At 42.3% G+C, this 23,583-nt stretch overlaps 1 protein-coding gene across 9 annotated transcripts in view; it reads left to right on the top strand.

The window, feature by feature from the left end:
• Window positions 1–9,965: 9,965 nt before the first annotated feature.
• LOC132395819 (protein phosphatase PTC7 homolog) overlaps window positions 9,966–23,583 on the top strand; it is a 143,415-nt gene continuing 129,797 nt past the window's right edge. For 6 of the 9 annotated variants that reach the window (XR_009512756.1, XR_009512757.1, XR_009512758.1 and 3 more), the window contains exon 1: window positions 9,977–10,228. Coding sequence is in view for 5 of the 9 variants with exons in the window: in XM_059972906.1 (XP_059828889.1) it covers window positions 10,009–10,228 (220 nt within the window). In the remaining 4 variants the exon portion in view is untranslated. Of the gene's footprint in view, window positions 10,229–23,583 lie in introns of all 9 variants that reach the window. The other 3 variants (XM_059972905.1, XM_059972904.1, XM_059972907.1) reach the window with 3 other exon arrangements.

The raw sequence follows: 23,583 nt of genomic DNA, 5'->3' as shown, positions 1-23,583 counted from the left end.
GAGCTTATAAAATCCAGGAAGATTTGTGACGGGAGTCATTGATTGAAGCAATGCACAGATACAACAGAAGTGTTCCCGAGCAAGTCCAGTGAAGAGCTTTAAAATTCCAGTCTCTAAAAGAGAGGCTCGCCTAGCAGAGCAGATGTCGTCAGAGGAGTAAGGCCTTGGTTCAAGAAGGCTTTGGTGAGAACAGGCGGAGGCAAGGTAAGTAGGTGAATTCATTACTTTTTTCTTATTTAATTCTTGAGAGAATAGGGGATATCAGATGTGGAATTTCCAGGAGACTATCTGCACCAGGTGCATCGAGCTGCAGCTCCTTAGAGACCATGTTAGGGAACTGGAGCCGCAGCTTGATGACCTTTGGCTTGTTAGGGAAAGTGAAGCAGTGACAAGCAGGAGCTACAGGGAGGTAGTCATCCCGGTGCTACGGGAGACAGATAACTGGGTGACTCTCAGGAGAGGGAAGGGAGAATGTTTGATAGTGCAGAGAACCCTGTGGCGCTCCCCTTCAATAATGAGTACTCCATTTTGAGTACTGTTGGGGAGGATGACCTACCTGGGGGAAGCAACAGCAGCTGTGCCTTTGGCACTGAGTCTGGCCCTGTAACACAAGAGCTAAAGAGGATAGCAGCAGTAGTAGGGGACTCTGTAGCTGTGGAGACAGATAGGCGATTCTGTGGATGTAAAAGGAAAAACGAATGGTAGTTTGCCTCCCAGGTGCCAGGGTCTGCCATGTCTGAACGTGTCCATTCTGAAAAGGGAGGATGAGCAGCCAGAAGTCATGGTACATATTGGTATCAACGACATGGGTAGAAAAAGAGAGGAAGTACTGAAAAAATAATAAAGGGAGTTAGGAAGAAGATGAGAAGCAGGATCACAAGGGTAGTAATCTCGGAATTGCTGCCTGTGCCACATGACAGTGTGGACAGAAATAGAATGAAGTGGCAGATAAATGTGTGGCTGAAGAAGTGGAGCAAGGACAGGGATTCAGTCTTCTGGATAATTGGTACCTCTTGTGGGCAGGTGTGACCTGTACAAAAGGGAGGGGTTGCATTTGAATCTGAGGGAGACCAGTATTTTTGTGGGCAGGTTTACTAGAGCAGTTGGGAGTGGTTTAAAGTAATATAGCAAGGGGATGGGAACCAATATGATAGAGCTGAGGATGAGCCAGCAGATTTACAAGTAGATGATGGGTGTAATAAGGACAGGCCAATGATTGGGTACAAATGTAGACAGAGCAAAGAGTTAATTTGTATCACAGAGGCAAGATTCAAAAGGGTGAAGATTGCAGGACTGAAGATGCTGTATTTAAATGTGCATAGCATTTGGAATAAGGTGGATAAACTCATGGTGCAATTGGAGATTGGTCGGTATGATGTGGGCATCACTGAGTTGTGGCTGAAAGTAGGCCATAGTTGGTAGCTTAACATTAAAGGGTATACTTTGTATTGAAAGGACAGGCAGGAAGTTGTAGGTGGTGGTGTGGCTCTGTTACTAAGAGAAGGAATTACATTTTTAGAAAGAGGTGACAGAGGGTCAGAAAATGTTGAAATTGCAAGGGTATAAAACCATTCTGGGAATCATATATAGGCCTCAAAATAGTAGGCAAGATGTGGGGTTGAGATTGCAAAGGAAGCTGGAAAGGGCGTGTAATGAGAATGTTGCAATGTAATGGGGGACTTCAATATGCAAGGGGATTGGGAAAATCAGGTTGGTGTTGGATTGTAAGAGAGAAAATTGGTTGAATGCCGATGAAATGGCTTTTTAAAGTACGAGGGGTGATTGATAAGTTCATGACCTAAGGTAGAAGGAGTCAATTTTAGAAAATCTAGTACATTTATTCTTCCTACATTTACACACTTAGTCCAGCAGTCGTGGAGCATACGGATCCCTTCTTTGTAGAAGTCGTCATCTTGGACACCCAGAAGTGGTCCAAGACGCTCTCGTTACATGCACGTGTAGTTCAACTCTTTGAGTGATAATGCAGAATGTTTGAAGTTAATAACTCATCTCCTTCTACCTGAGGCCACAAGCTTATCAATCACCCCTGCTGTGGACCACTACTACAAAGAAAGAATCCATATGCTCCACAACCGCTGGACAAAGTGTGTACATGTAGGAGGGGACTATGTTGAAAAATCAATGTGCTAGGTTTTCTAAAGTTGACTCCTTCTACCATGAACTTATCAATCACCCCTCGTAGCTTGCACTTGAGCCTACTTGGGGAAAAGGCTATCTTAGATTGGGTGTAATTAGGGATCTTCTTAGGGAGCTTAATGTAAAGGAACTCTTAGGAGGCAGTGATTATATTATGATTGAATTCATACTGCAGTTAGAGAGGGAGAAGCACAAGTCACATGTCTCAATATCACAAAGGAATAAAAGGAATTAGAGGCATGAGAGAGGAGCTTGCCCAGGTGGATTGGAGGAGGATACTGGCAGGGATGGCAGTAGAGTAGAGTAGAGGTGGCTGAAGTTTCTGGGATTAGCTCACAAGGTATAGGTTAGATATGTCCCACAGGAGTTCTCAAATGGCAGAGGTAGGCAACTGTGGCTGACAAGGGAAGTTAAGGACTGTATAAAAGCCAAGGAAAGCCTGGAGGCACATGACAAGATAGGCTAAAGCCAGCATGGTTTCCTGAAAGGAAAATACTGCCTGACAAACCTACTGCAATTCTTTGAGGAAATTACAAGCAGGGTAGTCAAAGGAGATGCAGTGGACATGGTGTACTTGGATTTTCAGAAGGCCTTTGACAAGGTGCCACACAGGAGGCTGCTTAGCAAGCTAAGTGGGCGTTGGGAACAGACCCAAGTGCAAGACACAGACATTGAAGTACTAGGGAAAGTGGAACCTGGTGTGTCAGAAAGCAAGGGAAGTGGGGAAGAAACGATGCTGGACAAGACACAGGCCCCAGACAAGACTAGGAGACAGGGCCTGGGCTAGGACTAGAGTAGGAAAGTGGGACCTGGACAAGGAACTGGGAACTAGGAACCTGGACAAGGACTCCGAGCCAGAGACTGGAACCTCCTCGGAGCCTTGGACTTGAGCACAGGAACACAGAAAACAGAGCCAGGACCCATCCTTGGGAACAGGATGTAGGGCCAGGGCTTTACACAGATTCAGTACCCCTCCTTGGGGAGGGGACATAGGGCCAGGACTCATACACAGACACTAAACACAGGGACACAAAGAGACAGTTCCAAGCGCAATGATAGATAGTTTCTTCTGTTGGCGTGGCAAGGCTCCAGGTTGCCGGCAAGGCTTCAGATGGAAGGAAGGGAACAGTCCAGCCTCAGGGTTACGGCAAAGACAGCTTGACTTACCCAATAGAGGCAAGGACAGGAAGGGACAGATTCCATCATAGGGTAACAGCAAGGACAGCCTGACTTACCCCACAGAGGTGAGGACAGGATACTGACAAGACAAACCCCACAGATGTGAGGACAGGATGCTGACAAGACAAACCTGCCCCTACACTCGAACCCAGGGCCACTTATATTCCCGGCCACTTATATTCCCAGCCCCAAGACGAGAATCGGGTGCCTATGATTAAGCCCAAATGAAGCAAGGGACAGCCGGAAGACCCGGAGTCTGGAGTCCACGGACCGGACCGTGAACCGGAACATGGACTTCACGGACTGGACCATGACAATAAGAGCCCGTGGAATTACAGGTAAGTTACTAGCGTGGTGGAGCATTGGCTGGTTGGCAGAAAACAGAGAGTGGGAATAAAGGGATCTTATTCTGGCTTTTTGCTGGTTACCAGTGGAGTTCCCAATGGGTTGGTGTTGGGACCACTGCTTTTTACAATGTGTATCAATGACTTGGACTAAGGTATTAATGGATTTGTGACTAAATTTGTCGATGATACAAGGATAGGTGGAGGATTGGGTAGTGTTGAGGAAACAGAGAGCCTTTGATAGTTTAGGGGAATGGACAAGGAAGTGGTAAATGAAATACAAGGTTGGAAAGTGTATGGATATGCACTTTGGTGGAAGAAATAAATTGGCAAACTATTATGTAGATGGGGAGAGATTTCAAAATGCAGAGATGCAAAGGGACTTGGGAGTCCTTGTGCAGGATACCCTAAAGGTTAACCTCCAGGTTGAGTCGGTTGTAAAGAAGGCAAATGCAATGTTAGCATTCATTTCTAAAGGTGTAGAATATAAGAGCAGGGATGTGATGTTGAGGCTCTAAAAGGCACTCGTGAGACCACATTTGGAGTATTGTGTGCTCCTTGGTTTAGAAAGGATATACTGACATTGGAGATGGTTCAGAGAAGATTCACGAGAATGATTCCAGGAATGAAAGGGTTGCTGTATGAGGAACATCTGGCAGCTCTTGGGCTGTATTCCCTGGAGTTCAGGAGAATGAGGGGGGATCTCATAGCAACATTCCGAATGTTAAAAGGCCTCAGGAGATTAGATATGGCAAAGTTATTTCCTGTGGTAGTGGAGTCTTAGACAAGAGGGCACGACTTCAGGATTGAAGAATGCCCTTTTAGAACAGAGATGTGGAAAAATTACTTTAGTCAGATGGTGGTAAATCTGTGGAATTTGTTGCCATGAGCAGCTGTGGAGGCCAAGTCTTCGGGTGTATTTAAGGCAGAGATAGATAGGTTCTTGATAAGCCAGGGCATCAAAGGGTATGGGGAGAAAGCAGAGGAGTAAGGATGACTGGGAGAATTGGATTGAATGATTGAATGGTGGAGCAGACTCGATGGGCCGAATGGCTTATGGAAAGGGTAAAAAAGGTAGCTGGTGAGTGTGAAGCTGGATAATTAGGAAGCTTTTAAAATCCAACAAAAAGCAGCTTAAAAGCTATAAGAAGGGAAAAGATGAAATTTGAAGGCAAACTAGCCGATAATATAAAGTAGGATACCAAAATTTCTTTCAGTTATACAAGGAGTAAAAGGGAGGTGAGAGTTGAGAATGGACCACTGGAAAATGATGCTGGTGAGGTAGTAATGGGGGACAAAGAAATGGCAGATGAACTTCCTTGGGTCAATTGCATCAGTCTTCACTGTGGAAGACATTAGCAATGTGCCAGAGGTCCATGAGAGTCAGGAAGCAGGATTGTGTGCCTTTGTTGTTACAAAGGAAGAAGTGCTAGGCATAGTCAAAGGTCTTAAGGTGTACGCAATGGACTTCATCCAGAGTCCTCAGAGAGATTGCTGAAGAGATAACAGATATATTGGTCATGATCTTTCAAGAATCACTTGGTTCTGGCATGGTTCCAGAGGACTTAAAGATTGCAAATGGCACTCCATTCTTTAAGAAGAGAGGGAGGCAAAAGAAAGGAAACTATAGGTCAGTTAGCCGAACCTTAGTGGTTGGGAAAGTGTTGGAGTCTATTATTAAGGATGAGGTTTCGATGTACTTGGAGACTAATGATAAGTCAAAATCAGCATGGTGTCAAACAATAACGAGGTAGCAATAATGAGATGACGAGAAGTCATCGCTCTGACACAGTGGCGTCAAGATAACAACCTCTCCCTCAATGTCGCAAAAAGGAAGGAGCTGGTTGTGGATTACAGGAGGAATGGAAACGGGCTAACCCCTATTGACATCAATGGATCTGGGGTTGAGAGGGTAAACAGCTTCAAGTTCCTTGGCATTCACATCATCGAGGACTTCCTGTGGTCTGCACACAGCAGGGCCTCTTTCACCTCATACGATTGAGGAAGTTTGGTATGGGCCCCCAAATCCTAAGAACTTTCAACAGGGGCACAATTGAGAGCATCCTGACTGGCTGCATCACTGTCTAGTATAGAAACTGTACCTCCCTTAATCAAAGGACTCTGCAGAGAGTGTGCGGACAGCCCAGTGCATCTGTAGTTGTGAACTTCCCATGATTCAGGACATACAAAGGCAGGTGTGTAAAAAGGGCCCATAGGATCATTGGAGACCCGAGTCACTCTAATCACAATCTATTCCAGCTGCTACCATCCGGGAAGTGGTATCGCAGCATAAAAGCCAGGACCAACAGGCTCTGGGACAGCTTCTTCCACCAGGCCATCAGACTGATGAACTCGCACTGATTTGAGAGTATTCTATGTTACATTGACTGTTCTATTTATTATAAATTACTATAATTGCACATTGCACATTTGGATGGAGACGTAACGTAAAGATTTTTACTCCTCATGTATGTGAAGGATTTATGAAATAGAGTCAATTCAATTCAAGGGGAAATCTTGCCTGACAAATCTGTTTAGAGTTCTTCCAGGAAGTAACAAGCAGGGTGGATAAAGGTGAAAAAGTGAATGTCATTTATTTTATTTTTGGAAGGCATTGATAAGATGCCACCCATAAGGCTGCTTAACAAGATAAAATCATGGCATTACAGGAAAGATACTGGCATGGATAGAGGAACGGCCGACAGGCAGGAGGCAGTGAGTGGAAATAAATGGGGCCTTTACTGGTTGGCTGACAGTGACTTGTGGTGTTCCTCAAGGTCAGTATTGGGACCGCTACTTTTGACATTGTTTGTCAATGTTTTAGATCATGGAATTGGTGGCTTTGTGGCAATGTTTGCGGATGATATAAAGATAGGTGGAGGGGTAGGTAGTGCTGAGGAAGCAATGTGATTGCAGCAGGACTTAGAGAAGTTGGAAGAATGGGCAAAAAAGTGGCAGATGGAATACAGAGATGGGAAATGTATGATAATACATTTTGGTAAAAGGAACAATAGTGCAGACTATTATCTAAATAATAGTTCAAACATCAGAGATGCAAAGGGACTTGAGTCCTTGTGCAAGACTCCCAGAATGTTAATTTACAGGTTGAATCTGTGGTAGAGAAGGCAGGTGCAATGTTGGTATTTATTTCAAGGGGAATAGAATATAAAAGCAAGGAGATAATGCTGAGGCTTTATAAGACACTAGTCAGGCTGCACTTGAGGTATCGTCAACAGTTTTGGGCCCCATATCTCAAAAAGGGATGATGTCATTGGAAAAAGTACAGAGGAGGTTCACGAGGATGATTCTGGGAATGAAGGGAGTTAACATATAAGAAGTGTTCGGTAGCTTTAGGCCTGTACCTGCAGGCATTTAGAAGAATGCATGGGTATCTCATTGAAACCTACTGAATGTTGAATGGAGTAGATATGGTGGATGTGGAGAGGATGTTTCCTTTTGTGTGAGTATCCATAACTAGAGGGCAGCCTCAAAATTGAGGGGAACGGAGGTAAGGAGAGTAGTGAATCCGCGGACATGCGAGATGGCAGGTGTATGGGTTGAGTGGGATCTGGGATCAGCCATGATGGAATGGTGGAGAAGACTCATTGGGCTGAATAGTCTAATTCTGCTCCTATGTTTTACGGTCTTGTAGTCTTTTTCCATATACCAAGGTACGGAGGTGAGTGTTTGGATGTATGAATTGAATTAGGTGTTACTTTTGACATTATCTCTGATCTGGAAGGTAGGATCATAGGGTCCTGGGCTGAGCCAACCAACTGGATATGAAGTTAGCTTGGTGGTTGGAGTTGCAGCTTTGGCAGACTAGAGGCCTGTGACCCAGTAGTTTCCCACAGGAATTGATGCTGGATCGTCTGCTGCTTGTCTTCTATCTTAATGATTTGGATGTAAACATAGGTGAGATGATTAGTAAATTTGCAGATGACATTAGAGTTAGTATTATAGTAGGTAAGTGCAGTAGTTGGCTAAGGTTACAACAGGATTTAAATCAATTGGGGAAGAAGGCCAAGAATTTATAAGTTACAAAGTTGTGTAAGTTACACATACTTTGATAAAAAATGTATTTTGAATCTTTGAATCAAATGCGTGGTTTTGTCCAGCATTAGGGTAAAGTGACTTTCACATACTCTTTAAGATCTGTAGGAGTCTGTTTTATTCTTGCCTGTTGTCTCCCATGATATTTTTAAGTCCTGCCTTGCTCTTACTCACATTTTGCCCAAGATTGTGCCTAATGTTGTTTGCCTTATCTTCTGAATTGATGCTAAGTTGGTTATACGTGGAAGATGAAAGAGCTGATTGTGGACTTCAGGAAGGGTAAGACGAAGGAACACATATCAATCCTCATAGAGGGATCAGAAGTGGAGAGACTGAGCAGTTTCAAGTTCTTAGGTGTCAAAATCTCTGAGGATCTAACCTGGTCCCAACATATTGATGTAGTTATAAGGAAGGCAAGACGGCCTTTATCAGGAGTTTATCAGGAATTTGAAGAGAATTGGCATGCCAACAAATACACTCAAAAACTTCTATAGCTGTATTGTGGAGAGCATTCTGCCAACATTGTCTGGTATGGAGGGGCTACTGCACAGGACTGAAAGAAGCTGCAGAAGGTTGTAAATCTAGTCAGCTCCATCTTAGGCACTAGTCTACAAAGTATCCAGGACATCTTCAGGGAGCAGTGTATCAGAAAGGCAGCATCCATTATTAAGGACCTCCAGCACCCAGGGCATGCCCTTTTCTCAATGTTACCATCAGGTAGGAGGTACAGAAGCCTGAAGGCACACACTCAGCAATTCAGGAACTGCTTCTTCCCCTTTGCCATCCGATTCCTAAATGGACATTGAATCTTTGGACACTACCTCACTTTTTAAAAAATATACAGTATTTCTGTTTTTGCACGTTTTAAAAAAATATTCAACATACGCATTGATTTAGATTAAATTGTGAGGACACTCAGTCCTTGTTTATTGTCATTTAGTAATGCATGCATTAAGAAATGATACAATGTTCCTCCAGTATGATATCACAAACACAAGACAGACCAAGACTAACTTACAAAAACCACATAATTATTACATATAGTTACAACAGTGCAAAGCAATACCATAATCTGATAAAGAACACACCATGGACACGGTAAAAAGTCTCAAAGTCCCTGATAGCCCATCATCTCACGCAGACTATAGAAGGAAGAAAAACTCTTCTTTCCATGAACCGCCAGCGCCGCAAACCTGCCGATACAACACCTGGAAGCACCCGACCACAGCCAACTCTGAGTCCATCAGAAAACTTCGAGCCTCTGACCAGCCCTCCGACACCGAGCACCATTTCTGCTGAGCGCTTCGACCCCGGTCCTGGCCGCCAAACAACAGGCAAAGCTGAGGATTCAGGGCCTTCCTCTCCGGAGATATTTGGATCGCACAGTGGCAGTGGCAGCGAAACAGGCATTTCAGAAGTTTCACCGGAAGTTACTCTGTGTTTCTCATGTCTGTCTCCATCAAATCAGGATTGCACCCTACTTACAGATAACAGATATTCATACAGGAGTGGACTCTGCGCACTGTGTCACGCCACCATCTTCTCTTCATTTACTTATTTATTATTATTTTTATTCTATTTATCATTATTTTTTGTTTCTCTTTGCTAGACTATGTATGACGTTGAACTGCTTGCTGCCAAGTTAACAAAATAATAAACATGATTCTGATTCAAACTCGAGGAAATCTGCAGATGCTGGAAATTCAAACAGCAACAACACACAAAATGCTGGTGGAACGCAGCAGGCCAGGCAGCATCTGAAATCTCTTACTATCTTTCCTTTCGGTTAGTCCTGACGAAGGGTCTCGGCCCGAAACGTCGACAGCGCTTCTCCCTATATGATGCTGCCTGGCCTGCTGTGTCCCACCAGCAATTTGTGTGTGTGTTGTTGTATGATTCTGATTCACTACTTCTCTACCGTCAGTATTTCCCAAGACCGAATCTCGGAGAGAGCTGACCAGCTCTTTCGCTTCAGTTTCGACCTGCGCGAACGTTTGGAAACTTGCTCCGCTCAGCTCAGAGCTCCATACGGCTTGTCTGCAGAGGAGGCAGTCCTCATCTCCCACCAGTAGGAGGCGCGGTGGGACGAGGCGGTACATGTCGACAGGCGCCTTCTGTGCCGCAGTCTGATTGGCTACGGGCGCCCCCATCCAGAGGTTGGTCTCCCCTGCGCCCCGCCTGTGAAGGGCTCCGATTGGTGAATTGGTTGGCAGCGCCGCTGTTGAATGGCTGCATATAGTGTCACTCAGGCCGGGGCGGTACCTGGTGCCGGCCGATGTGTGAGAGCGGCGGCCGGACCGGGACGATGCAGTCATTGCTGGCTTGTGGCCGCCTTCTGGCCCGTGCACTGCTCGGGGGCGGCCTCCAGCGGACGGACAGGAGGGAGTACCGGCTCATCACCGTCGGCTGCGGCTTCGGCAAAGACCGCTGCAAGGGCCTGGGCTACGGGGATGACGCCTGTTTCGTGGCCAGTCACAGGCTGGCGGACGTGTTGGGTAAGGCCGGGAGACCTCCCCGTAAGATGCCCACCACACCGGTTACCCTGTTCCCCCCACCCATGCACACACCCATATACACACACGTAATGTGCCCCTTCAGTCATCGGTCACCTCTTCACGGTCATCCCAGGCACTGTCACTCCTCCCCCCAAAGCAGGTTACTGTATTTCCCCCACCCCAGCCCCGTTCCCTCTTCCCCGTAAGGGGTCTCCCATATGGTCACCCTCTCCATTACCTCCTCGGTTCCCGTCAGCCACTAATTCCCCTCCCTCTTGAATCCCTGCTTCACATCCATCCCGCTAGCTCCCTACACCACTGCTCCCTTTAAATTCTTCTCTAACTTTCCAACTTCCCTACTGCCTTCGTTGATACCAACCCCTCCACCTTACTTTTCCCACCATTCCCTCACTTGCTCTCCCTTCTTTGTGGTTGGCGGTCAGCCGCTCTCCCCCTTCACTTCACTGATTTGATGTGGTCTGTGTTGAAACCAAAGCTGTATGCCCGTTGATCTGTGTCCTTCAGCCAGTTACCTTGAATGAAGTCAAGGGCATAATGAAGTTTGGCGCTAATTAAGAAATGACAAGTTAAGCATTAGTTTCCTTCTGTTCAATTCTATCCTTTGAAAAATAAATCCTGTGCTTGTTTTTTTATTGACCTCTGATATTTCTGCAGGTTATTTCTTGTACTTTGGTTCATATTTCCATAGATAAGTGACTGAATCAAAGTCAATGAGTACTGATTTGAGTGCTAAAAATCCAGGGTCCAATTGAAAAAGAGCAAGTAAAACAAATTTCACTTAAAAATTATTCAGTTAATGAGTGAAAGCCAATAAAACCCAAGCCTATGATACTCTTTCCAAAAATTTGAGAGAGCTCTGTGAAGATAGTGTCTGATTTAGTTATCTTCAAAAGTTGCAGACTGAGGACTATCAAACCTGATTCCATTGTTTCAGGAAGGAGGGAGTGAGGAAAACACACAAAACTATTGATCTGTTATCCTAATGTTTGTGGTAGACAACGTATTAAATTCTCTAATAATGGACGTAATATCAGGGCACATAGTAAGTAATATGCTTGAGTTTGGATTTATGAAGTAAGTATATTTGACTAATCTGGTGTTCTTTAAGAATATTATTGTAACTAATTATTGTTCATAACTATATGTATGCCTCATGATCAAATTCTTGTGGTGTGCTAATGTGTCACTGCTGCCCCAATATTGTGCACCAGACCTGGGATATCTTGTGATTAAGCGCTGGCCATTTAGCCATGTGAGATTCAGCAATCCTTTTCATCGTGGTGTACATTGCATCTCAGGCTAATGTCAAACAGGCACTAGATGAACTGAACGATGTAATCCACAAGCATGATATATAGGCAGTATTTGATGATAAATGAAGTACAGGCAGAGATGGAAGACTGTAACACTAGTAGTGATGACCAAGAAGGTGTGAACAAGGGAGGGGCAGGAGCACTTACAGGGCTGCTTTGAATCAGAGGTTTGGACTGAGTTCATGGAGTCATCTTCAAGCCTGGATGAGTATGCCACGTCTGTCACCGACTTCATTAAAAACTTGTGTGCCTAGGAAAACCTGGTGTACATTCCCAGGCCAAAATCCATGGATGAACCAGGAGTTTCATAGTCTTCTGAGGGCTAGATCTGTGGCATTGAAGACTGGCGAGCCAGGTCTCTCTAAGAAAACCAGGTATGACTTGTGGAGGGCTATTTCAAGAACCAGGAAACAGTTCTGGGAGAGGTTGGAGGCAATGTACATGTCAACTCTGGCAGGGTTTGCAGGACATAGAACATAGAATTGCACACCACATTACAGGCCCTTTGGCCCACAATGTTGTGCCGAACATCTAACCTAGTCTAGAAACTGCCTAGAATTTCCCTGCAGCATTGCTGTCTATTTTTTTAAGCTCCAAGTACCTATCTAAGAGTCTTTTAAAAGACCCTATTGTATCTGCCTCTACCACTGTTACTGACAGGGAATTCCATGCACCCAGCTCTCTGTGTGAAAAACTTACCCCTAACATCCCCCTTGTACCTACTTCCAAGCACCTTAAAACTATGTCCCCTCCTGTTAGACATTTCAGGCCTGGGAAAAAGCCTCTGGCTATCCACACAGTCAATGGCTCTCATCATCTTGTACACCTCTATCAGATCACCTCTCATCCTTAGTCGCTCCAAGGAGAAAAGGCCGAGTTCACTCAACCTATTCTCATAAAGCATGATCTCCAATCCAGGCAACGTCCTTGTAAATCTCCTCTGCACTCTCTCTATAGTATCCACATCCTTCCTGTAATGAGGTGACCAGAACTGAACACAGTGCTCCAAGTGGGGTCTAACTAAGGTTATATATAACTGTAACATTACCTCATGGCTCTAGAACTCAATACCCTGGTTGATGAAGGCCGACACACCATATGCCTTCTTAACAATACTGTCAACCTGTGCAGCTTTGAGTATCCAATTGGCACAGACCCCAAGATGTCACTGATCCTCCACACTGCCAAGAGTCTTACCATTTATATTCTGTCTTCAAATTTGGCCTACCAAAATGAACCACTTAACACTTTCCTGGGTTGAACTTTATCTGTTACTTCTCAGCTCAGTTCTGCAGCCTATCGATGTTGCACTGTAACTTCTGACAACCTTCTGGACTATCCACAACAACCTAACTTTTGTGCTATCAGCAAACTTACCAACCACCCTTTTACTTCCTTATCCAGGTCATTCATAAAAATCACAAAGAGGTGGAACTCCCGGAACAGATCTCTGAGGCACACCACTGGTCACTGTCCTCCATGCAGAATATGAGCTGTTTACAACCACTCTTTGCCTTCTCTGGGCAAACCAATTCTGGATCCACAAAGCAAGGTCTCCTTGGATCCCATGCCTCTATACTTTCTGTATGAGCCTTGCATGAGGAGCCTTATCATATGCCTTATTGAAATCCATATACACTACATCCACTACTTTACCTTCATCAACGTGTTTTGTTACATCCTCAAAGAATTTAATCAGGTTCATAAGGCATGACGTGTTGACAATCCCTAATCAGATAATGTCTCTTCAAATGCTTGTAAATCCTGTCTCCAGGATCTTCTCCAATAACTTGCCCACCACTGAAGTAAGACTCAGTGGTCTGTAATTTACTGGTTTATCTCTACTCCCTTTCTTGAACAGGGGAGCAACGTTTAAAAACTTACAAACCTCTGGTACTTCTGTCCCTATTGATATGCAAACATCATCGCCAGAAGCTCAGCAATCTCCTCCCACACTTCCCACAGTAGCCTGGGGGTATATCTTGTCCAATCCCAGCAATATTTAAATTAATACCTTTCAAAAACTCCAGCACATGCCCTTTTTTTTTGTAATTTATTTTTTTATTGAAGTTTATCATCAAACAAACATTTCCATGTGATGTATTTCAGATACTGTACATATATATCATACGATGATATTTGTCATAAATCTCCACATAATGAGGTATTCACTTATAGAAAGGAGAGGAGAGAAAGAACAATCGAAATAAGAAAACTATGTACAAGTAGGGAGAGATCTTTTTTTACAACATATTCATTGACTTGTGAGAATAAAATCAGGTCTATGAGGTGTTATGTAGTTAAACTATTTTTCACAGTATGAATCAAATTGCTTCAACTTATGATTAACAGATGCTGTTATCTTCTCCATTTTATAAATGTCCATTGTAATTTCCATCCATTCATTTAAAGTTGGGCTGTCCTGTGATAACCATTTCCTGGTAAGGACCTTTTTACCAGCCATCAGCAGTATATTCATTAAATATTTATCTCTTTTCAACCATTCTTGAGGTATATACCCAAAATATATGGTCTTACTTTCTAAGGGTATTTCACATTTAAAGATGTCTTGTAGGGCATTGTGTATCCTACTCCAATAGTCTCTGATAAAGCATTCCCAGAAAATATGATAATGATTTGCATTTTGATTTCCACAACTTCCCCAGCAAACAGGGAAGTTACTATCATAACAGGATTTCTGAGAGGGTGTAATAAAATATCTTGTCAAGTTTTTCCACCCGAACTCCCTCCATTTCTGTGAACTGGTACACTTCCATTGATACCTCCATATTATTGTCCATTCTTCCTCAGATGATATTATCCCTCCTTCCTTCTCCCATTTTGTTTTAATGTATGAAGTTGAATGTGTTTTAAGATTTGACAACCCCTTATACGTGCTTGAAATGATTCTACTACCATTGTCTGAATTATATGCTTTTCTAAATAGCTCTATCAGACATGCACTTGGTTACATTTTTAACTGTTCTATTAATATACTGTTGCATCTGTAAATACCGATTAAAAGTCTTGTTTTTCTAACAAGTGTTTCTGTGAGCATTTCAGAACTGAACAGTGTTCCTTCTTTCATTATATTGCAAATAGCTATTATTCCTTTAGTTGTCCAGTCCTTAAATCTAGCATCCAGTTTATTTGGCGTAAAATCTGAGTCATATGCACATCATTTAAGAATTGTAATGTCTCTCTCTAGTTTATATTCTGTTATAATAGTTTTCCATATTTTAAGAGTCCATTTCACCCCCGGGTTATCAATAGTATTTATGTAACTTTGTAGGTTGTTATCAGCCAAAATTGCCTGTATGGGGATGGAAAGTATCTCCTCCTCAATGTTTTTCCATTGAGCGTCTTATGATGGGTTACACCAACATATCACAGCTCTCAACTGTGCTGCAAAATAATAATCTCTAAGGGAAGGTAGACCCCTTTTCCCCCTTTTCCTTGGCTAAATGCAAAGTTTTGAGATGAACTCTAGGCCTTTTACCTTGACATGTATATCTTGATAGCATCTTGTTCCATTCATTAAATTGATTTTGGTTGATCGCTATTGGTCTGAAAGAGATATAGTAGTTTGGGGAGTATATTCATTTTAATAGATTTAATCCTTGAACTAAGACCAAGAAAAGGAATTAGGTTCCATCTTGTTATCTTCCTTAATTTTTTTTATATGGAGGCTGATAATTTTGCCAAATCTTTTGGCATAATGATGCCCAAATATTTGACAGACTCTGTTTGCCATGCCCAAGGATATCTACTTTCAATTTTTCTTGGTGGGCTATAGTTATATGAAAGTACTTGGGTTTTATCTATGTTGATCTTGTATTCTGATAATTGGCCAGATTATTGAAAGGATTGCATCAATTTAGGTAAAGAGTTTGTTGGTTGCCCTAGATAGATCAAAATGTCATCCGCATAACAGGCCAATTTATGCTCTGTCCCTTAAATAGTAATCCCCCGATATCTTCATTTTGTCTGATGTGTTGTTAATGGTTCCAGATATAATGCGAAGAGTAGCGGTGACCATGCACAATCCTGTCTCGTGCCCCTTTCTGGGGTAAAACTATTAGATAAATATCCATTGATTTTAATCCTAGCAGTAGGATTGTCATATAGTGCCTGTATAGTTTTAATAATTGTGTCATGTAGACCAAATCTATGTAAAACTCTGTAAAGAAGATTCCAATTAACCGAATCAAATGCCTTTTCAGCGTCCACACTTATCACTATTCCTTCAATTTCATTTTTTAAATATGATCCATAATGTGAACTGTCCTCCGTATATTGTAATGTGTTTGGCGTTGTTGTATAAAACCTGTCTGATTATTATGTATCAGTGTGGGTAGAAACTCTTCTAATTGTTTGGCCATGATGGAGGTAAATAAATATTCTGTAATCCACATTAAGAACAGATATTGGTCTAAATAACCCGCATTCCATTTTATCCTTGCCTTATTTCGGTATAGCTGAGATTATCGCCTCCTTCTAGCTGGGTGGCATTTGTGCCTTTTTTAGAGCCCAATTCAGTGTGGGGAGTAAAACAAGAATTAACTCAGTTTTGAATTCTTTATACCACTCTGCTGTATAGTCATCTGATCCTGGTGACTTGCTTAATTTAAGCCTACTAATTGCAGTTTTCAGATTCAGTTATGTCAGCAGTCATCATTCTATTTTGTTCTTTGCTTAAAGTGGATAACTCTAAAGAATTCAGGAAGGTGTCATTCTGAATTATGCTTCCCCCTGGAACTTTGGAATATAGAGTTTCGTAAAACATTTCAAATGCTTCTTGAATTTCACTTAGCTTATTTTTTTTATCACTTTTGTTCTTGGATCCCTAATTCTATGAATTGTATTTTCTGCTTTTTTTTTTCAATTTCCACGCCAGTACTTTTGTAGATTTCGATCCACTTTCATAGAGTCTCTGTTTCAGAAACATTAAATTTTTAAAAATTTCTTGTGTAGCCAAACTATTAATTTCATTCCTAATTTTTAAATTTCCTCTGGTGTGCCAAACTCAATTTGTGTTTTTTCTCTAGTTCCTTCAGCTTATTTTGTAATTCCTGTAATGTTTTATTCCTTATTTTTTTCTGATATGAAGATAGTGCTATAATTTTCCCTCTTAAGACTGCCTTCAGAGTATCCCATAGAATTGGAGGTGAAAACTCTCCATTATCATTGAATTCTAAGTAGAGACCAATTTCTTTTTTAATTTGTTCCTTAAAATAGGGATCATTGAGCAGACTTGAATTTAGTTTCCACATACTATTCTTTGGTTGTCCCAATTCCATAGGTGATTAATTTGTCTTTATCTTTTCCAAGTGTTACGAAATAGTCTCTTGTATATACGGAGTGGTGGGGGCAGAATAATGAGTGTAATCCCTTCTGTTGGGGAAAAGGTCCCACCATATATCAATTAAACCAACATCCTCAAAAAGTGTATTAACTTTCTTATGTAAGGACTTTGTTTCATAAGTTTTTCTATTGGAAGAGTCTAACTTTGGTTGTAATTGTAAATTTAAGTCTCCCCCACGTATGAGACCTTCTGCTTCTGTTACCATAATATTAGTAACTTTCTGGAAGAAACTAATATCACTTCCTGGGGGTGCGTATATATTTAATAAAGTAACTGGATTTCCATCTATATTTTCCCTTACCAGAATATATCTGCCATCCTTATCTCCCATTTCAAATACTTTTTCAAAATTTAGCTTGCTTCAGTTAAGAATAGCAACTCCTTTTCTATGTCCTGATTTATATGAGGAGAAAAACAAATTAGTGAAGCCCATTCTCTTTAATTTTCCATGCTCATTATCACTTAAGTGAGTTTCCTGTAAATATACTACGTGGGCTCTACATGCCCTTTTTTAATGTCTGTACATTCATATGTTTCAGTCCACTAACTGCACTTGCTTTAAAATCTCCATATCTTTCCTGTAATGGGGTGATCAGATCTGAATGCAATACTCCAGGAGCAGCCTAACCATAGTTTTATAAAATTGCAACATAACTTCTCAACTCCTGAATTCAGTGCCTTGATTAATAAAGTCAAGCATGCCCTATGCCTTCCTTTACCATTCTATCAATGCATGCAGCAGCTTTCAGGGGCTTATGGCCATGGATCCCAAGATTTTCTTGTAATTAAACACTGTTAAGTTTCTTGCTGCTAACTATGTACTTTTCCTTTATATTTGATCTGCTAAACCTCATGTTTAGCCAGATTAAACTCCATCTTCCATTTCTCTACCTATATGTGCAAAGGACCTATATTCCACTCTGTATTTTACACTGTCTACAACACCATCAACCTTTGTGCCACTTGTAAACTTACTAACCTACCCATCCATCCATGTTACAGTGGAGGTCCCCGTATGGACCATTGCCAAGCTTCACTTGAAACAGACTTCCAGACAGAATAAGATGTGTTCTATGGGTAATCCTTTTCTAAACCGAATGGCCGAGTCACCAAGGACCCTATGCATCTTAATCTTCTAGATGAGCCAACCATAAACGACCTTGTCGAATGTCTTACTAAAATCGTGGAGATGACGTTCACTGCTGTACTTTCACTGATCACCTAATTAAGAAACCTAATCAAGTTAGTAAGACAATCCCAAACAACAGAAAATCTGCAGATGCTGGAAATCCAAGCAACCCACACAAAATGCTGGAGGAACTCAGCAGGCCAGGTAGCGTCTAAGGAAAAGATTACAGTCCAAGTTTCGGGCCGAGACCCTTCAGCAGGACTGGAGAAAGAAAGATGAGGACTAGAGTAAAGTGAGTTTCTCTGAGAATTACAAGCGTTTTGAACTCCCTTCCCCAAAGGTGATAAAGGATTGTGGTAGGTGAAATATTACAGCAGAGATGGGAATCATTTGTAAGACCAAAGTCCTTTTCACTGGTTAATACTGAAGCGAAGTGTTTATTAAGTACCTCCGCTACCTCCTTCAGCTCCATGCACTTTTCCACTCTCGTTTCTGATTGGTCCTATTCTCACAAGGCTCCTCTTCACATATTTGTAGAATGCCTTGGGGTTTTTCTTAATCCTGATCACCAAGGCCTTCTCAATGCCCCTTCTAGCTCTTGTAAATTCATTTTTGAGCTCCTTCCTGGCACCCTTGTAATTTTCTAGAGCTCTAACAGTACCTTGTTTCTTGAACTTTTTGTAATCTTTTCTTAACTAAATTTTCTACGTCATCCTAGATTAGGACATATTGCTTCCTACAAAGCAATATGTTGTGTCCAGATTAATGTAGTGACACCCAGGAACTTGAAATTGCTCACTCTCTCTACTTAAGATCCCTATACAAGGATTGCTTTGTGGGTAGTAGAGTGAAATGTGAGGAGGATGTTAGGAGAATGCAGGGTGACTTGGACAGGTTGGGTGAGTGGGCAGATGCATGGCAGATACAGTTTAATGTGGATAAATGTGAGGTTATCCACTTTGGTGGCAAGAACAGGAAGGCAGATTACTATCTGAATGGTGTCAAGTTAGGAAAAGGGGAAGTACAACAAGATCTAAGTGTTCTTGTACATCAGTCACAGAAAGTAAGCATGCAGGTACAGCAGGCAGTGAAGAAAGCTAATGGCATGTTGGCCTTCATAACAAGGGGAGTTGAGTATAGGACCAAAGAGGTCCTTCTGCAGTTGTACAGGGCCCTGGGGTGAGACTACACCTGGAGTATTGTGTTCAGTTTTGGTCTCCAAATTTGAGGAAGGACATTCTTGCTATTGAGGGAGTGCAGCGTAAGTTCACGAGTTTAATTCCTGGATGGCGGGGCTGTCATATGTTGAAAGATTGGAGTGACTGGGCTTGTATACACTGGAATTTAGAAGGATGAGAGGGGATCTGATTGAAACATATAAGATTATTAAGGGATTGGACACGCTGGAGGCAGGAAAGATGTTCCCGATGTTGGGGGAGTCCAGAACCAGAGGCCACAGTTTAAGAATAAGGGGCAGGCCATTTAGAACAGAGTTGAGGAAAAACTTTTTCACCCAGAGAGTTGTGGATCTATGGAATGCTCTGCCTCAGAAGGCAGTGGAGGCCAATTCTCTGGATGCTTTCAAGAAAGAGTTAGATAGAGCTCTTAAAGATAGCAGAGTCAAGGGATATGGGGAGAAGGGAGGAACAGGGTACTGATTGTGGATAATCAGCCATGATCACATTGGCGGTGCTGGCTAGAAGGGCAGAATGGCCTACTCCTGCACCTATTGTCTGTTGTTCCCTTCCTGAAGTCTGCAATCAGCTCTTTGATCTTTAGAAAATTTAGGATACAGTGGGATATAGGTCCTTTGCACATATAGATAGAGAAATGGAAGATGAAGTTTTATCATGAGGTTTAGCAGATCAAATGTGAAGGGAAAGTATACAGTTAGTGGCAAGAAACTTAACAATGTTTAATTACAGGGAGATCTTGGGGTCCATGGCCATAACCCTCTGAAAATTGCTGCACACATTGATAGGATGGTAAAGAAAGCCGTAGGACGTGCTTGACTTTATTAATGATGGCACTGAATGCAAGAGTTGGGAAGTTATGTTGCAATTTTATAAAACTATGGTTAGGCTGCTCCTGGAGTATTGCATTCAATTCTGATCACCCCATTATGGGAAAGATGTGGTGACTTTGGAGAGAGAGCAAAATAGATTTAACAGAATGCTGCCTGGATTAGGTGGAGTGTGATACAAGGAGATGTTGGACAAACTTGAATTGTTTTCTCTGGTGTGATGAAGGTTGAGGGGAGATCTAATAATCGTAGTCTGATTAGGGAAAGCTAACATGGCTTTGTGAGGGGCAGATAGTGCCTCACAAGCCTGATCGAATAATTTGAGAAAGTGACAATTTATTGATAAAGACAGAGTAGTGGATGTGGTATATATAGATTTTAGTAAGGAATTCAACAAGCCTCCCCAAAGGCTCAGTCAGAAAGCCAGGAGGTATGAGAAAACCAGTGAAACGTGGCTGCATGGATTCAGAATTGGCTTTCCTACAGAAAGCAGAGGGTAGTGGAAGATGGAGAATTTTCTGACTGGACGTTGATGACCAGTAGTGTTCTGCAGGATCTATTATGGGACTCATGCTCTTTGTGATTTTTCTAAATTACTTGGATAAGAAAACGGAAGTGGGGTTTATAAGTTTGCAGCTGACACAAATGTTGGTGGATTTGTGGAAAGTGTGGAGGATTGTAGTTTGCAATGGGTCATGGACAGGATGCAGAGCTAGGCTGAGGAGTGGTAGATGAAGTTCACTGTGGAAATGTGAAATGATTCACTTTGGAAGGTCGAATTTGAAGGCAGGTTACAGGGTTCTGAGCAGAATGGAGGAATGGGGGATTGTGGGGTCCATGTCCATAGATCTCTTAAATTTGTCTCACAAATTGATAGGATTGGTAAGAAGTCATGTGTTGTTGGCCTTCATTAGTCGGGGGAATTGAGTTTTAGAGCCACAAGGTAATGTTGCCACTTTCAACTCTTGTTTGGGTTTTGCTGCATATAGTCATGATCTGCTTCATTTGCTGGGGGACTGCAAGTTGGATTAACAGCAAACATCCCCACTCATGACTATTTGATGGAAGGAAGGCAACTCAAGGAAGCTGGGCCAAAGACAGTGTTTTGTGCAGTGAAACCCTGTGGTAGTGCTGATTGACCTCCAACTGCCATGTTCCTTTGATTCCAACCAAATATCTCATGTCAAAGGGAGCCACTCTTCTTCCTTGGAGTATGTTATAGACAGGACTATCAGGAAATATAGTCTATAACATACTCCAGCTCTTTGGTGAATGAGAGGAAGCTGGATGGTAATTGTCAGATATGTCCTTTTACTGAATATGATACATCTTGCAGTTTTCAATATTGTACATTCTTAACTAGTTTATTATTGTCACATCTACCACTGTACAGTGGAAAAACTAGTCCTACATGCCATCTATACAGAATTCATTGCAGCAGTGCACTGTCATACAAGGTAAAACAATCACAATAAAATGTTACACTTGTTACGAATGAAGGGAGCAAAGTCGCCCCCCCCCCCCCCCTTTGAGAATCGCAAGATCAGTATTATTTCTGGTCTGAGACCTAGGGAATGAGAGAGAAACACAGCATGTCAGGAAATGAGAGAGAGAGACACACAGGATCACAGCAAAGGCAGTTGTTATAGACAACGCAGAATACACAACAAGGTGGAATGTCTCCTAACAGAAGCGGAACGGAACCACTGATTACTGCTATTGTCTCTTGGAGAAGGAATTATGTATTGAGTACTGTACTATTCATTGAAACCCCTCAGGGACAACCAGAGTGGTCTGGTTGAGGGATTGCATCATCCCAACCTGATTGACATCTGAGACCCCGTGATGAGGATAAAAGGAGGGTCTGGGGAACACCCCTTAGACACACCAGGAGAAACGCTAGAAATCCAGTGACAGCGTTTTATAGCGAAAGCCGGTGAGAGCTCATGTGCGTCCTCCCTTGCCTGGGTGGCGGGCTCATCACGGAAGAACGGTTTAGCTAAAGGAGAGGTCATACTTGAACGGCCACAACAACGAGACACCGACGGATCGAAATCATAAAGGAAGGTTGGCAAAAACAATAGCGGTAACTGTTCCCATTCTTCTATCTCTCTCTCTTTCTCCAACAATTGCAACACAGCGACAAACAAACGACGGCAGCCTGTGTGAACTGAAACAAACTTTATATTTCCATCGGACAATTCATTATCCCCTAGACAACGATAGAGCTTATTTCTTACTGATTATTATTATACCCGCACTTTTATGTTTAGTATTGACGACGTAAATTATCTGTATATTTGCATTGATTTTTTTTGTGTATTTTTGCTAATAAATACTGTTAAAAATAGTATCACCAGACTCCAATGGACGTCTCTATCTTTGCTGGTAAGTAACCCAGTTACGGGGTACGTAACACACTCCAGAGAAAATGCGGTGCAACTTGGCAAATAGATTGTGAAGTCAAGAGTCCATCTTATCATATGCCAATGTTGTTTATGTACTAGAGCAGCATGGCTAGAATAATAGTTTGTCCTGCAGTGTAACTTATCAGTACTACAGTAGGGATGTAGTCTGATCCCAAAGATTTAGCTGTATTCTGTTTTCTTAGCTGTGCTCTTTATTTCTTGTAGAGTGAAAAGAAGTAGTTGGAAGTCTTGCTTCTGTGATGGTAGGGATCTGTCAGGATAGGAGATCTATTCAACAGTTCTTCCTAAACACCTTATCCTTGTACTCACATGCTGTGTTTTACTATTTTTGAAGACTGAAATGTTCTTGAGAGCCCCTTCTTCCTAGCTTTGATTTAATCAATTGGCTGTAAAATCACTTTGCACTTTCTGAATGTTGTTTGATTACACAGAACACTGTTGGACTTGACTAGGTTGAATAAATGCGTGCCAGTTGTGGAGTGTGGGATATGCCAATCCTTGATGTCACAAAATGTGGTTCTGTACATTTTTGCTATTGTTGATGGAGCACTCGATAGGGCTTGAATGTCCTACGTTGAGTTGCCAGGTCTGTTCTGAATCTAACTGGTGTAGTCCTATGTGAAATTGGCTCTTTATATCCACATCCTCTGCCAGTGCAGATGTGCTTTAAGAGTAAATTTCCAGTGCTGAGCAAGCTATGTGGCAGTCCTCTGTACTATTAAACATTCACTTAACTGATTTTGGCACTTGAAGCGGTTAATTCAGGCATGGGCAAACTACGGCCCGCGGGCCATATGCGGCCAGTTAAGCTTTTTAATCCGGCCCGCAGAACTTGATGAAATTATATTAATAAACCTTGTTAACGTTTTTTCCCCGCAATTCTGGCGTTTTCCCAATAGATGACGCACTCTATATACATTGACCTTTGTTGAGGTGCAGCTTATTACTCCACATTTGCGCTTTACTCTTTGTTCGGCTCGACCTATTTGTGTGAACAGGCGTTCAGCGTCATGAACATCAACAAAGCCAGCCAAAGATCCAAGTTAACTGACCAACACCTCAGATCCATCCTGAG

Source organism: Hypanus sabinus, chromosome 6 (genome assembly GCF_030144855.1).
Source record: "Hypanus sabinus isolate sHypSab1 chromosome 6, sHypSab1.hap1, whole genome shotgun sequence".
Classification (NCBI taxonomy): domain Eukaryota; kingdom Metazoa; phylum Chordata; class Chondrichthyes; order Myliobatiformes; family Dasyatidae; genus Hypanus; species Hypanus sabinus.
Note: the sequence above shows the minus strand (reverse complement) of the source record. Positions and strands in the feature narration are given on the sequence as shown.